The sequence below is a fragment of the Octopus bimaculoides genome, chromosome 2 (genome assembly GCF_001194135.2).
Source record: "Octopus bimaculoides isolate UCB-OBI-ISO-001 chromosome 2, ASM119413v2, whole genome shotgun sequence".
Lineage (NCBI taxonomy): Eukaryota > Metazoa > Mollusca > Cephalopoda > Octopoda > Octopodidae > Octopus > Octopus bimaculoides.
The window spans coordinates 121,378,614-121,392,623 of NC_068982.1; the positions used below are offsets into that span (position 1 = coordinate 121,378,614).

The following is a 14,010-nucleotide window of genomic DNA, read 5'->3' on the forward strand; positions in this document are numbered from 1 at the left end:
GCCAGTATTGCCTGACTGGCCTTCGTGCTGGTGACACATAAAAGCACCCACTACACTTTCGAAGTGGTTGGCATTAGGAAGGGCATCCAGCTGTAGAAACTCTGCCAAATCAGATTGGAGCCTGGTATAGCCATCTGGTTTCACCAGTCCTCAGTCAAATCGTCCAACCCATGCTAGCATGGAAAGCAGACGTTAAACAATGATGATGTTGATGATGATGATATATATTCACTCTTTATTGGCCTTTTCTGTTGTCTTTGAGCTCTCTCCTTCCTTCTGACTCACAATTTATCTCTAATAGTTATTGCAGTACTAGATGTTATTAATTGAGCTAGAATTATTACTGTCCAATTATGTGTTCTCTGTTCCTACTATATAAATGTAATTGTTTTTTGAGATCTCTTAACCATTATTGAAATGTTTAAAGTTCAAAAATTTACATATTTTATACTTGCTTTATTCATTAGCTTGTGACCATGCTGGGGGACGACCTTTAGGGTTGAGTTAATTATATCAAACCAAACACTGTAATTTGTTACATCAGTCTTTGAAAGATGAAATGCAACCTGAACTCTGAACTCAAGGAAATGTAATCAAGTACTATTATTTTGTCCAATGTCCTTCAGTGAGTAAACGCATAAGTGAATATAAAAGTAAACAGAATAGCAAGTATGGAAATAAACAAAGTTGTAAGCATGGAAAGAATCTACAGTAAATGCATAGGTAAACATCATAGTAAATGTGGAAGTTAACACTGTAATAAGCACAGTAGTAAACAGTATTAAACATGGAAAGAAACATGAAAGTGAATATTGAAGTAAACACATTAATAAACATGGAAGTAAGCACAACAATAAACACAGTAAGCAAAATAGTAAAGTTGTTGTTGTTGGCACTCCGTCACTTACGACGTCGAGGGTTCCAGTTGATCCGATCAACGGAACAGACAGCTCGTGAAATTAACGTGCAAGTGGCTGAGCACTCCACAGACACGTGTACCCTTAATGTAGTTCTCGGGGATATTCAGCGTGACAAGGCTGGCCCTTTGAAATACAGCTAGAACAGAAACAGGAAAAAAGAGTGAGAAGAAGTTGTGGTGAAAGAGTACAGCAGGGTTTGCCACAATCCTCTGCAGGAGCCATGTGGAGCTTTAGGTGTTTTCACTCAATAAATACTCACAATGCCCGGTCTGGGAATCAAAACCGCGATCCTACGACCGTGAGTCCACTGCCCTAACCACTGGGCCATTGCGCCTCCACAGTAAACACAGTAATAAACACTAGAAGCACAGAAGTAAACAATTGCCACTTTATAGAGATGTTTTGCAGTATTAATGTTATGAACTGGATAGGTTTCAGTAGAAAGTTTAAAAGTTTGTTTTTACTTTGAATTCTTTAATTCAGCTGATCCATTTATTTAATCCACTTAAATTGAGATTCTTTTCACTTTTCTTTTACTCCTAAATTCATTCAAATCTTATTACTCCATAGACACCATCCTGCTGTATTCCCAGTCTTCCACCACCAATTCCTAAATGGTTTACTCACTGAAAAACAGTGAAGCCTAAATTAAAGAAAATTAGTTTCATTTGAATTTTTAATCCTTCCCAGGGTACACTAGGAGATAAATCTGACAGCAGCTGTGTATCTTCCCTTTGTTTTCCTACCACCACTAAATCTACCTCTTCCCCTCTAAACTATCAAATTGTGTACCACCCCTACTAAAGCTCATCTTATATACTCACCCACCTCTTTACATCCTTACTGTGCCTTACCTTTATTCAGCTTCACTATCATAGATTAAATAATTTTACAAAACCATTCTCCTTAATTTCAATCTTCTGGAGTATTAGTAAGTAATCTGTTAATAATATGCAGTAATACTATATATACAGTTGAAAATAGTGCACTGATTATTATAAAGGAGTTATATATCTCAGAGAGAGGAAGAGAGGATGAACATTTTGGTTGATGTATTTATGTTAAATTGAATAATATACTAAATTTGATAAGAATTTGAGGAAGAAGAAAGGAGAAACTTTTCCTGCTTGTCACATTACCAAAAAATGTTGAAGCTTGTAGCTTAGTACCATACTGTCCAACATTTACCAAAAATTATAATATTGCAGATAGTGCACAAATTTTAAGAGACAGTCAACTCTCTATACATCTTGACCAACTGATATATGTAAGAGCTTCATCAACAAAAAATACAATTGTACCACGAAAAAACAGTAACATTAAGCAACATAATATAATTTGCCTTTTTTCTCCTGAATATAGTAAGAGAGTGGAGGCGCAATGGCCCAGTGGTTAGGGTAGCGGACTTGCGGTCATAGGATCGCAGTTTTGATTCCCAGACTGGGCGTTGTGAGTGTTTTTTGAGCAAAAACACCTAAAGCTCCACAAGGCTCTGGCAGAGGATGGTGGCGAACCCTGCTGTACTCTTTCACCACAACTTTCTCTCACTCTTACTTCCTGTTTCTGTTGTGCCTGTAATTCAAAGGACCAGCCTTATCACTCTGTGTCGCCACTTGCACATTAATTTCATGAGCAGGCTGTTCCGTTGATCGGATCAACTGGAACCCTCGTCGTCATAAGCAACAGAGTGCCAACAACAATAGTAAGAGAAGCCATTCATGTCAAATATACACTGTAATCATTATAACCATAACCCCATACATGTCCTTTTTGCACATAGTTATAAACCCATCCAAATCACACCTACTACTTTAACTGTGTAGTCATAGACCCATTCATGTCAGAAATACAACCTTCACTCATTCAGTCATAAAGTATTAGCGATAGCATCTTTGCCCAGGTTGTTGTATAACTACAATAGAGTAACTGAGTAATATTATATAAAAATTGAGACAATATAGATAAATGTGAGATAGATTCTTAATACATGGTGGTAGATAAATCATGGGAATATGGTGGTTTGTGTCTAAATGGGGAGTAGTTAGAGGTTTTGTCTGAAGAAGAAGTAGCTACTAAATTGTTTCCACAAAGAGTAGTGATTATGTATCTCTTATGTTTATCCAAACTAGTTGCAATGATAGGGAAGGAGCCTCTGTTTTTTGGGTAGGAATGAGGATATTTTTCATACCTGGAGTAAAGTACAAGAGTACAAAAACTTGTAGGTGTGAGGCCCATATGCCCTACAGTCATAGGTTGTTATTCACTTGGAACAAAAATGAACATTTAATTTGACAAATTCATGGGTATGTAACATATTAGATTACTGTTTTGATCTGAAGGGTGAGGGTGCATGGCCAAGCAGTTTGGGTGTTATACTGACAATTGCAAGATCATAGTTTCAATTCCTGAACCAGGTGGTGCATTGGGCTCTTGAGCAAAACACTTCATTTCATGTTGCTCCAGTCCACTCAGCTGTAAATTTGTAACCCTGCAATAGGGTGGTGTCTCGTGCAGGGAGAATATTGCAGTTTCAGTCACTTAAATACCATGGAAACTAGACAACCAATCTTTTGAGTCCTAGGACTTGAGACAGTAATGTAATGATTGGTCTTAAGGATTAAACTGCTCTTTTATCCAGTGAATTTTTAGAAACTTCATTAGTGAGTGATGACAAATTTATATATGGCTGAAAGATTTCTCTATTAGCTTTAAATAGAATTTCTATTTCCTGTAAATCATATCTTGCCATTTTAAAAATGAAAAGGATACTTCAGATAATGTAGTCGTAGATGCTTCTAAAAAGATGAGACGGTCATGGCTGGACTACCTTTGATCAGGATCTGCTCGACCAGGATTGACGTGGGATTACGCAACAGCAACCAGGTTTGTCTAAACAAGAGTTTCATCTAAAAAGAAAATGACAGCAGGTTTTAATTAATTAAGGAGGGGCCAGCAACTTTATTTCGGTAAATTAATCTTTTAACTCTTGACAGATCACAGAACATACGTTGAACTGTTATTAGAAGAAATTTTGATTTTTCATTCAACATTGTTGATGTTCTTCATTTCCTGTTTATTTAAAATAAAATTCATTAAAATAATAATGATGATGATGATGATGATGATGGTGGTAGTGGTAATTTGTGATTAATAATGATGATAATAATAATAATAATAATAATAATAATAATGATAATGATAGTAATTAGGAAAAGAAAGAGGTGAAGGAGAAACTGAAATACATTAGATTTTACTGGAACTTTCTACTGTTGCTGCCAAATACTGTTGAAAGTTGTCAGTAAACAGCTGCAAAAAGTGTCACAATAGTTTAGGAAAAAAAAAACAACAACAAAAACACATGACAAATCAAAACACAACAGCAGTATTATTAACATGATTAAAAAATTGTTATCAAAGGGAGAAATATTAAATACAGAATGATGGGATGGTTGTTGGTGCTGGTGCTTGTGGTGGAGTTGGTTAACATTGGTGGGGTGTGATGGGGAAATATTGAATAAGATTTTTCTCGCTGATAAGGGTTTCTTAGCTTCAACTGTTGACTTCTGATGGAGAGTCTATTTATCACAAGAAATATTGTCAGGTCATCTTTATCAGTTCATAAATTATCTAATTTACAAAATATTTGGGCATGATCTTCTCAATAACAAATGATTTCATCATCAAACAATAATAAATAATAAAAAAAAATTTCATCTTTGAAACAACAAACAATGTTTTCCTCATTGTTGCAGATGGAATATTGGAGCCCCTTAATACAAATATCTGTATTTGGCAGAATATTACGAGGGCCCTTAATACAAATAAATGAATTTAGCAGAATATTGAGGCCCTTTGATATAAATATATATATTTGACAGAACATTGTAGGTCCCTGAATAAAAATATCTGTATCTGACAGAATGTTTAGCTCCTTTAATACAAATAAATAAGTGTCTGTGTCTGTGACAGAATATTTTGAAGCTCCTTAATATAAATAGCTATTGTTGACAAAAATTTTTAATACAAATACATATCGTGACAGAATATTGAGACAATGTCTAAATTTATGAGATGTATTATTGCTGCTGGAGTAATAGCGTAATAATATGCTTCATCATATCATCTATCAACATCTTTGTCCTTATCTTCATGTCTGCCTTCCATGCAGGCATGAATTTTAATTGGTCCTCTTAATCACACTCAGTTCTTCACTGTTATTGCTCACTTCGATGGATTGGTGGACCACATCTTGCTCATCCTTTACATTTTTCGGCATAGATTCCACATCTGGATACTTTTCCTAACACCAACCATTTTATAGAGTGTATTGGATACACTTTATCATACCAACACTAGAGTATTTTATCATGGCACAACACATATCAATAATTGACACTCCATTGGTTACAGCAACAAGGATTCCACTTGATCTGATCAACAGAACAATCTACTCATGAAATTAACATGCAAGTGGTGGAGCACTCCACAAACCTGTGTACACTGAAAATATAGTTCTCAAGGAGATTTGGTGTGACACAGGTATGACAAAGCTGGCTCTTTGAAATACAGGTACTACTTATTTTTGCCAGCTGAGTGGACTGGAGGAATGTGAAATAAAGTGTCTTGCTCAAGGATATCAGGAATTAAACTCACAACCTTATGATTATGAGCTGAATACCCTCACCACTAAGCAACACACATAAACTCAGTACATGTGTGTGTGTGTGTGCACCACCCAGCCCTAGCTCGTGTTCAGTTTAAAACTTGTAAGATTAGTGGTGCAGTGGGAATTAAAAAAACAGGCAATGCTTAGATGATTTACAGATGGATGTAATTCTGGAGAGATTATGTCAAAGGATTGGATGACAAATAACTGATACTATTGATATGGAACTGATAATCTACTTTTCATACACAAACACACATGCATATAAACACATACACTCATTGAGTATTTTACCCCATTTTCAAAATTTATACAGAACGATTATCAACTTTTGTATTGTAAAACAACAGGTGTTATACAGGTGTTACCAACAATATTGTACTATCACTGTCGCTAGGTATCACTAGTGTGACCTAGCAATAGGTATCACTAGTAATATTCTAATCCTAACAGCAGGTATCACTTGTTATGCTATAACACAACAACAGATATCACTAGCTGCATAGTAGCCTAACAACAGGTGACACTAATTATTAGGTTAATATACAACTAGTGACTAGTGTTAGGTTGCAATACAACTAATGACACCTGTTGTTAGGCTACAGTACTACTCGTGATACTTGTTGTTTTATAATACAAAGTATATATAATTGTTCGGAGGCGTGACTGTGTGGTAAGGAACTTGCTTACCAACCACATGGTTCTGGGTTCAGTCCTACTGCATGGCACCTTGGGCAAGTGTCTTCTACTATAGCCTTGGGCCAACCAAAGTCTTGTGAGTGGATTTGGTAGACAGAAACTGAAAGAAGCCTGTTGTATATATGTATATATTTATGTGTGTGAGTCTGTGACTGTGTTTGTCCCCCCCCCCCCACCATCGCTTGACAACCTATGTTGGTGTGTTTACATCCACATTACTTCGCAGTTTGGCAAAAAAGACTGATAGAATAAGTACTAGGCTTACAAAGAATAAGTCCTGATGTTGATTTCTTCGACTGAAACTTTTCAAGGCAGTGCTGCAGCATGGCCACGGTCAAATGACTGAAACAAGTAAAAGAAAAGAAAAAAGAAAACTTTGAAAATGTAAAAAAAAACCCCAGTTAATATGCATATCTGTATATATATAGATATATACGAATGTATGTGTGCTTGTAAAAAGTTGATCATCAATTTCATGTTATCAATATCAGTTTCATATTAAAATGTGAAGTAGACTCTGTGTGTATGTGTGTGTGTGCATGTATTGAAGAGATTGCAAGATATTAAGAAATTAGAAATTAGAGGTCAAATGTTTACATAAATAATACTGACATTTTCTGTGGCCCGTTAATTTAGTTCACACCTCTGTACTGGTGGTATTTTATTATTTTCATGGTAGCTATAGAATGCTGACAGTATTGTTTGTTATTTCTGTTTCAGTGCATAATGCTGATGGTAGTTTATTATTTTTGTGATTACTGTAGAATGCTGGCAGTGTTTCAGTGATGACAGCTGCTGTATTTCTAAAATTCTTTCATCTATTATTGGAATTTCTCCAAGGTGGTATGGCTGGAAACTAAAGGAGAGAGAGAGACCTTTTGGAGACAAATGAATTAAAGACCACCATTTCAGCTTCTCTTATCTCACATATTGACACATCAAGTCACAGACTTTCTATTCCACTACAGTTGTTATATTAGATCTTCAGGGATGACTCATACTTTCTCTTATAATGTTGCAGAAGCAAGTCCTAGGAGAATCTAAATCTTTGGTGGCTGTTAAGCACAAGTCATTTCTGATTCAGCAGACTTATGAGACATTACATTCCAGAAATGACCATCCAGTCTGTTTTGGAGGCTACAAATTGGTAGAGTTGTTGGATAGAATGTCTTCTGGTATTTATCCCGGTTCTCTGCGTTCTGATTTCAATCCCATCTAGATCAACTTTGTCCTTCATCTTTTCAGGATTGCTACAATGTTTTTTTCTTCTCTCTGGAAGAAATCAGATGTAGTTGAACCTAGAGAGGATAGACTCTGCTAGGTTTAAATGCTCAAGATAATGCAATATCTTGACTCCTCTGGAATTTGAAGGTTGAAACCACAGTAAGGGTTGCATTATCTAATTGTCTTTTCTTTATTTAATATGGTATGGTAGGGTGTGATTTGAAGAAGATAAAGTGGTGGCAATTTTTAGCAAGTTGGTGGACTATGAAGTCAGGTTCATGGTTTGAGCATAGACATATCAATGTTCTATTCAATTACTTCCTAGTGATTAGAAGTCTTGTGTCTATCTTAGAAAGATATTTTTCCAAGTCAAAATAAAGAGAAAAATTATTCTCCATGTAGTCACTTAATTTGCTAAAAGTAATTAACATATCTTTCTCAAATAACACTCTCTTGTCTAGGGAAATGGACACATTCAATAATGTATTTCTGGATACACCATTCCTGTAAAAGAGACAAAATGGTCATTGCTAGACTACCTTTGGAATTATGCATCTACACAATCAAAACTAACTCGGGGCAAAACAACAATAATAAATATATTTTGCCTTGATTTACTCTTACTAAATAAATTGTAGAATGTCTGAACATATTAACTTGCCAATACATCAAATACGGTAGGTTATCTTTATAGCAATATAATAATACCAGTTTATTGTGAATTCCTTGAAAACACTTTTGTTACTAGTAATATATTCAAATTTATTCATATTTGATTTCAGGTACAGTAATTCCAAAACACATTCATAAAACACATTCCAGTCACTTAAAACTACTGAAACTAAAAAGTTCAGATTTTAAAGACCCCACATCATGGCATAACCCTACTATTCTAGATAACGACAGGAATAGCAACCAAGCTTGGATCAGACCTAACCTGCAGTCAAATATAGAACAAGTGGCGAAAACAAACTCTCAACAGAGAACACTGCATTTACAAGGGAACGAGGATCAGATTAAAACAGTAGGCAGTTCATATAAACAACGGCAGCCTGAAAGCAAGAACCCTTTAAAGCTGTTTGATGGAGATTGGTCACAAAACAAGAATCACCACAGCGCATATATACTAAGTATTCATAGAAATAACAATGAAATCGGTAAAGAGATTCTGCATCCATACAGATCTGGAGACTCAAGTGTGAGTACCCAGAAACAGAATGTTACTTCGAAAAACCCCAGTGCTGAAAAACATAAACAGAAAGTTGATGAATCAGGATATATTCCAATGCATGATATTTACTTCATCGGTAAGTCCTGTTTAATTTGCTTTATTTTTTTTTACCACTCATACTTCAAACTCTATTCGCTCACATTCTAATCTCTAGTCACTTACTCACCATTGTTTAGCCATTCATACACCAATCACTAGCCAACTACATTCCCACTTCCAGCCACTCATACTCCAACCTCTTGCCACTCATACTCTAACCTTTAGCCACTCACTCACCAATATACTTCAACCTTTATCTCACAGGACATACTGTCTTGTTACTATTATATATTCTACCACTACTACTACATCCTCTGCTCCTCAAAATTAGTTACATATCATCCACATTTGCCCAAGGTATCATGCAATGGGACTGAAACCATGGTTGAGAAGTAAGCTTCTGAATCACACAGCCACACCTGCAATTTACAATTGCTATATTCATCATATTCAGAAAAGTTATTCACTTGCATGCTAATAATTGAAAATATATGAATTTAAAGCATTATACAACCCATTCAGTCATAAAAAGTATATATGTGGTTGTATTTAGGAAGAAAAAGCAAATATTCATTCAAATATTGATTACAAAGAACAAAGCAAAAAGATAAACAAGCAAACTAAAATACAGAAAAAAGAAATTAATAATTGTGATGGAAATGTTGTCAGTTGATTTGTATAGGTGAATGCAAAGCTTTTTATTTTATTTTTTTAACACTTTAAAACCAGAATCCAGATTTTGGTTCTTCCATCGTTGTTCACTGTAGAAAGTGCTTCATAAATCTCTTTCATTGTTGGCAGTGAATCGTTGTGATTTAGTCAACAATATACTTGTAGTGTTCACCTGTTTAATCAATAAGGTTATCTATCTCTAATAGTTACATTCACTAATAACTTACTGATTCAGACACTTTCTATATAGCTTACTTTCAAAAGCATCCTTCATTTTTTTGTTTCTTTCCTATTTTCTTAATATTATTTCAGTGTTGTTTTATATTTTGTATTTTGCTACTCCACTATTTGAATTCTGTAAAAGATTTCAACCCACCACACTACCTACTTTCACCCATCACTTTATAATCAGTCATTTTTACTTCATCTATGTGTTTTCTGCTTGAATGTGACTGAGATAGACAGTACTTAGAACATTCAAACAGTTTCCATATAAACAGCACCTCGCTTTGTAAATCCTTTATACATGTCATTCAAAATCTTATTCTTCTCTTTACTGTTTTATATTGAAAATGTGAGGAGAAATAAATGAAAACAAGATGAACAAAAAAAAAAAAGAAAAAAAGAAATCACCCAAAACAGCAATGATTGATGGTAGCAGCACATTATTGAACACTATTATAGCATCATTCTAAAATCACTTACCTCCCATCTAATCAAGACCAGCAGACACATTCATACACACTCAAATACACAGGCACCTACATACATACATACATACATACATACATACACACACACACACACATACATACATACATACATACATACCTGCATGCATGCATGCATGCACTTACGTAAACAGTGGGTAAATTGTACTTCATATTACTGTCTCTAGGCTAGAGAGAACTAAGTACAGATTAATTGTAGAATGATAGAGTATTCTGGAATTTGGAAAGCCCAATGCTTCACAGTGACCTATGATTTTATCCCTCATTATGACCTGTGGTTTCATTCTTGATGGGAACATCATTATCGTCATCATACATCCCGTTTCCATACTGGCTTTGGTCCTTAGAGTCTGAGTCAGCACTTGTGCAGAGTTACTGCCTTCCATGACAGTTCAGAAGATCACATCTTATTCATAAGTTTCATGTTTGGTTTTGTTTGCCTTTCGTATCACCAACCTTTTATGCAGAGCATGCTGGGTATACTTTATCATGACTCCAGCACTAGAGAGGTTGTAAGTTCTTGATAAGACTATGGGATCTTTGCTTGTTGGCTAACGATAGTACGCTTCTTGATGTGATCATTCACTCAAAGCAGCATGAAAAAGAAGGAAAGTGAATGAAAGTGAGAGCTGTAGCCAAAGAAAGATCCTGGTTGGGTGGGTGAAGAGAGTAAGAGTTTGACAGCATAGAGAGGGTGATTGAGTTGAAATGGTGATAGATGGAGAGAAAGAGTGATGAATATTGGGAGTGAACACTGATGGATGCTGATAACAGTTGGCCCAGGTGAAAAAGGGTGATGGTAGAGTATATCAAATACAAGCAGTATTTGTAATCTTTTATTCATAGGCCTCACAAAGAGGGAAGGAGTGAGAATGGTAAGGATGAAAGAAAAGAGTAGAGGAAGAATGAAATATGAGTTGACTCAGAACCACCCCTCATTACACAGACAACAGAAGAGAGAATGTTAGAGAGATGAGAGGGTCAGACATGAGAGAGCCTTATTTTTCATCAGCTGGATAGTATAATGAATGGAAAAGAGGATGAGCAGTGAAAACATGAGTGATGAAGAGAGGAGTCTTAGAGAGGTGAGAGAGTGACATAGGAGAGTGATGTAGAAATGACAGTGACCATGTGTGTCTGTGTGTATGTAAGCAGTGCTCTAGCATGGTTATATATGTAAACAAATAAAAGAATATATTTTGCAGTTGTATTTGTTTGATAAGTGACTTGATCTAAGGTTGTTATTAAAAACGCACACACACACCGTGTAAAAGACACACATACATACAGCTATATTCATTTTCATTGTCTCAGTAGTATTACATGTTAAACGCATCAAAAAATAGTCATACATTTAAGACCTGATCACTGATACAATTCCATTGTATGTCACGCAACAGAATTGTGTTAGCTACCAGATCATTGAGGTACACCAAAATATTTGAACATTTTATAGTATACAATACTATCAAAATATCAAATAGAAATTTATCTAATAGTGTATAACTCTTATCTTTTACTTGTTTCAGTCGCTGGACTGCAGCCATATAGTGATACCACCTTGGAGGGTTTAGTCAAACAAAACCCCAGTACTTACTTTAAGTCTGTTCCGTATTCTGTCTCTCTTTTGCAGAACTGTTAAGTTACAGGGACATAAACAAACCAACACTTGTTGTCAAGTGGAATGAGGAAGAAGTACAATGACACGCAGATATTTATATAGACAACAAGCTTCCATTTATATTCCATTGACCAAATTCTCTCACAAAGCATAGGTTGGCCTAGGGCTTTAATAGATGATACTTGCCCAAGGTGCTGTGTGTGGAGGTACTTTTTAAATGTTCTATATATGCACTAATTCCTTGCATTATGGCAGGGTTGTGTGCCTGAAAGCTTTGTTGTAACATAAAATTCTTTCACACTAAGCTATTTTCTCTTAGATTTCCATGTTACAAATTGAGATGTGTTTCTTCTGAATTTTTTAAGAAGATATAGGAAATAGTATGACTACTTTTATGTCTGAAAATAATGATTTTTAACTGTAAACAGCACAGTATACATACAAACATTTCCATAGAAATGCATTTGGGGAATAAATGAGAATAAACTTTTATCTTTCGCTTGAATGCTCACCATGTTTATCAGCACATTACATCCAGTTTGATTGTTGAACCACACACTTTCATACAGAGCATCACATCTGATCTGTGGAAAACAGCATCTGGGCAGTGGAGTATAGCTGCTTCAGCACTTCACCCAATTTTGTCTTTGTTGTCATGCATTGTTTCCACTGTAAGCGTTGCAATATGGTTGAAATATCCTCCCACATCAAACCTTGGTAAAACAACAAGTTTAATGTCCAACATTATCCTTTACGTAATTCTTATAGCGTTAACAAGAAATCTACATAAAGGTGGTGATAAACAAGAAATTATAACTGCCACAGCAATAAACAAGAAATCCACACAGTGATAGCAATAGAGAAGAAATCCTCACAGTCACAGCTAAAACAAGAAACCTGTACAGTGCGGCATTACTTGGTGCAGGCAAGGCTGTGTAGTTAAGACGTTCTGCTTTCCAACTATGTGGTTTCAGGTTCAGTCCCACTTTGTAGTTTTTTGGGAAAGTATCTTTTACTATAGCCCAAAATCTTTGTGAGTGGATTTGGTAGACAGAAACTGAAATAACCCCATCATAGATGTGTATGTGTGTGTGTGTGTACATACGTATGTATTTATGTATGCATACATGTATGTGTTTGTGTGTGTGCATGCGCACCTATGAATTGTGTGTGTACATACATATGTATTTATATATATATGTGAAAGACTGGAAATGAAAGACATTGTTTGCGTGACAGTGAGAACTCCATTACAATTACTGGATGATGTCAAGGCAAGGTGACACAAAAATCCATGCACACACACATGCACATATACAAATACATATATAAATATATATATATGTATTTGTATATGTGCATGTGTGTGTGCATGGATTTTTGTGTCACCTTGCCTTGACATCATCCAGTAATTGTAATGGAGTTCTCACTGTCACGCAAACAATGTCTTTCATTTCCAGTCTTTCACAGAAAGGTATCTGATTTTGGGGAAATATCACCTTGCTTGGTAACAGGAGGAACATCAGTCCATAGTAAACTAGTAAATCTGCTTCAGCAAATTCTATCTGATTAAAACAAACATAGAAAAGTTGTACATTAAAATGATGATGTTGATATCTGCATACATACATACAAATCTGTAAAACTTTCCAGAATTAAAGATCGTTTGCCAACATATCATGGCAGTCCTGGTTTAGGATGAATGTTGCTGTAATTTAGCCCCAGGAGACATAGTCTCTAGCTGGCTATATGACATGATCTGTGTCCTTATATTTTCAAACAACAGAATCTAGCACCCCCACTCAGCTCAAAGCAATATCTGTGTATCGTAATTTCTGGGTTATTTCCCTTCATCAGCACAGAATAATTGTTCGGCTATAGGTGGCGCTGCCAAATTCCCGTTCAAAATATATACTTTTCAAAGTGACAACTAGTCACTGATCTTATAAATTAGGAAATTACTATTTTTAAATCTCACAACGAGAGATATTCAACAACAGTACTTTGGAGTAAAGATTGTTTGCCAACATAACATGTCTCTAGCCGAACAATTATTCTGTGCTGATGAAGAGAAATAACCCGGAAATTGTGATATGCAGATATTGTTTTGAGCTGAGTGGGGGTGCTAGATTCCCTTGTTCAAAAATCTGACACAGATCGTGTCGTATAGCCAGCTGTAGACAATGTCTCCTGGGGCTAAATTACAG

General features: G+C 35.5%; 1 protein-coding gene across 3 annotated transcripts in view; it reads left to right on the forward strand.

The window, feature by feature from the left end:
* LOC106876558 (uncharacterized) overlaps positions 1–14,010 on the forward strand; it is a 262,972-nt gene that overhangs the window by 183,704 nt on the left and 65,258 nt on the right. For all 3 annotated transcript variants that reach the window (XM_014925155.2, XM_014925156.2, XM_052965557.1), the window contains exon 3: positions 8,292–8,816. In XM_014925155.2, the coding sequence (XP_014780641.1) occupies positions 8,292–8,816 (525 nt within the window). The remainder of the gene's footprint in view (positions 1–8,291; positions 8,817–14,010) is intronic.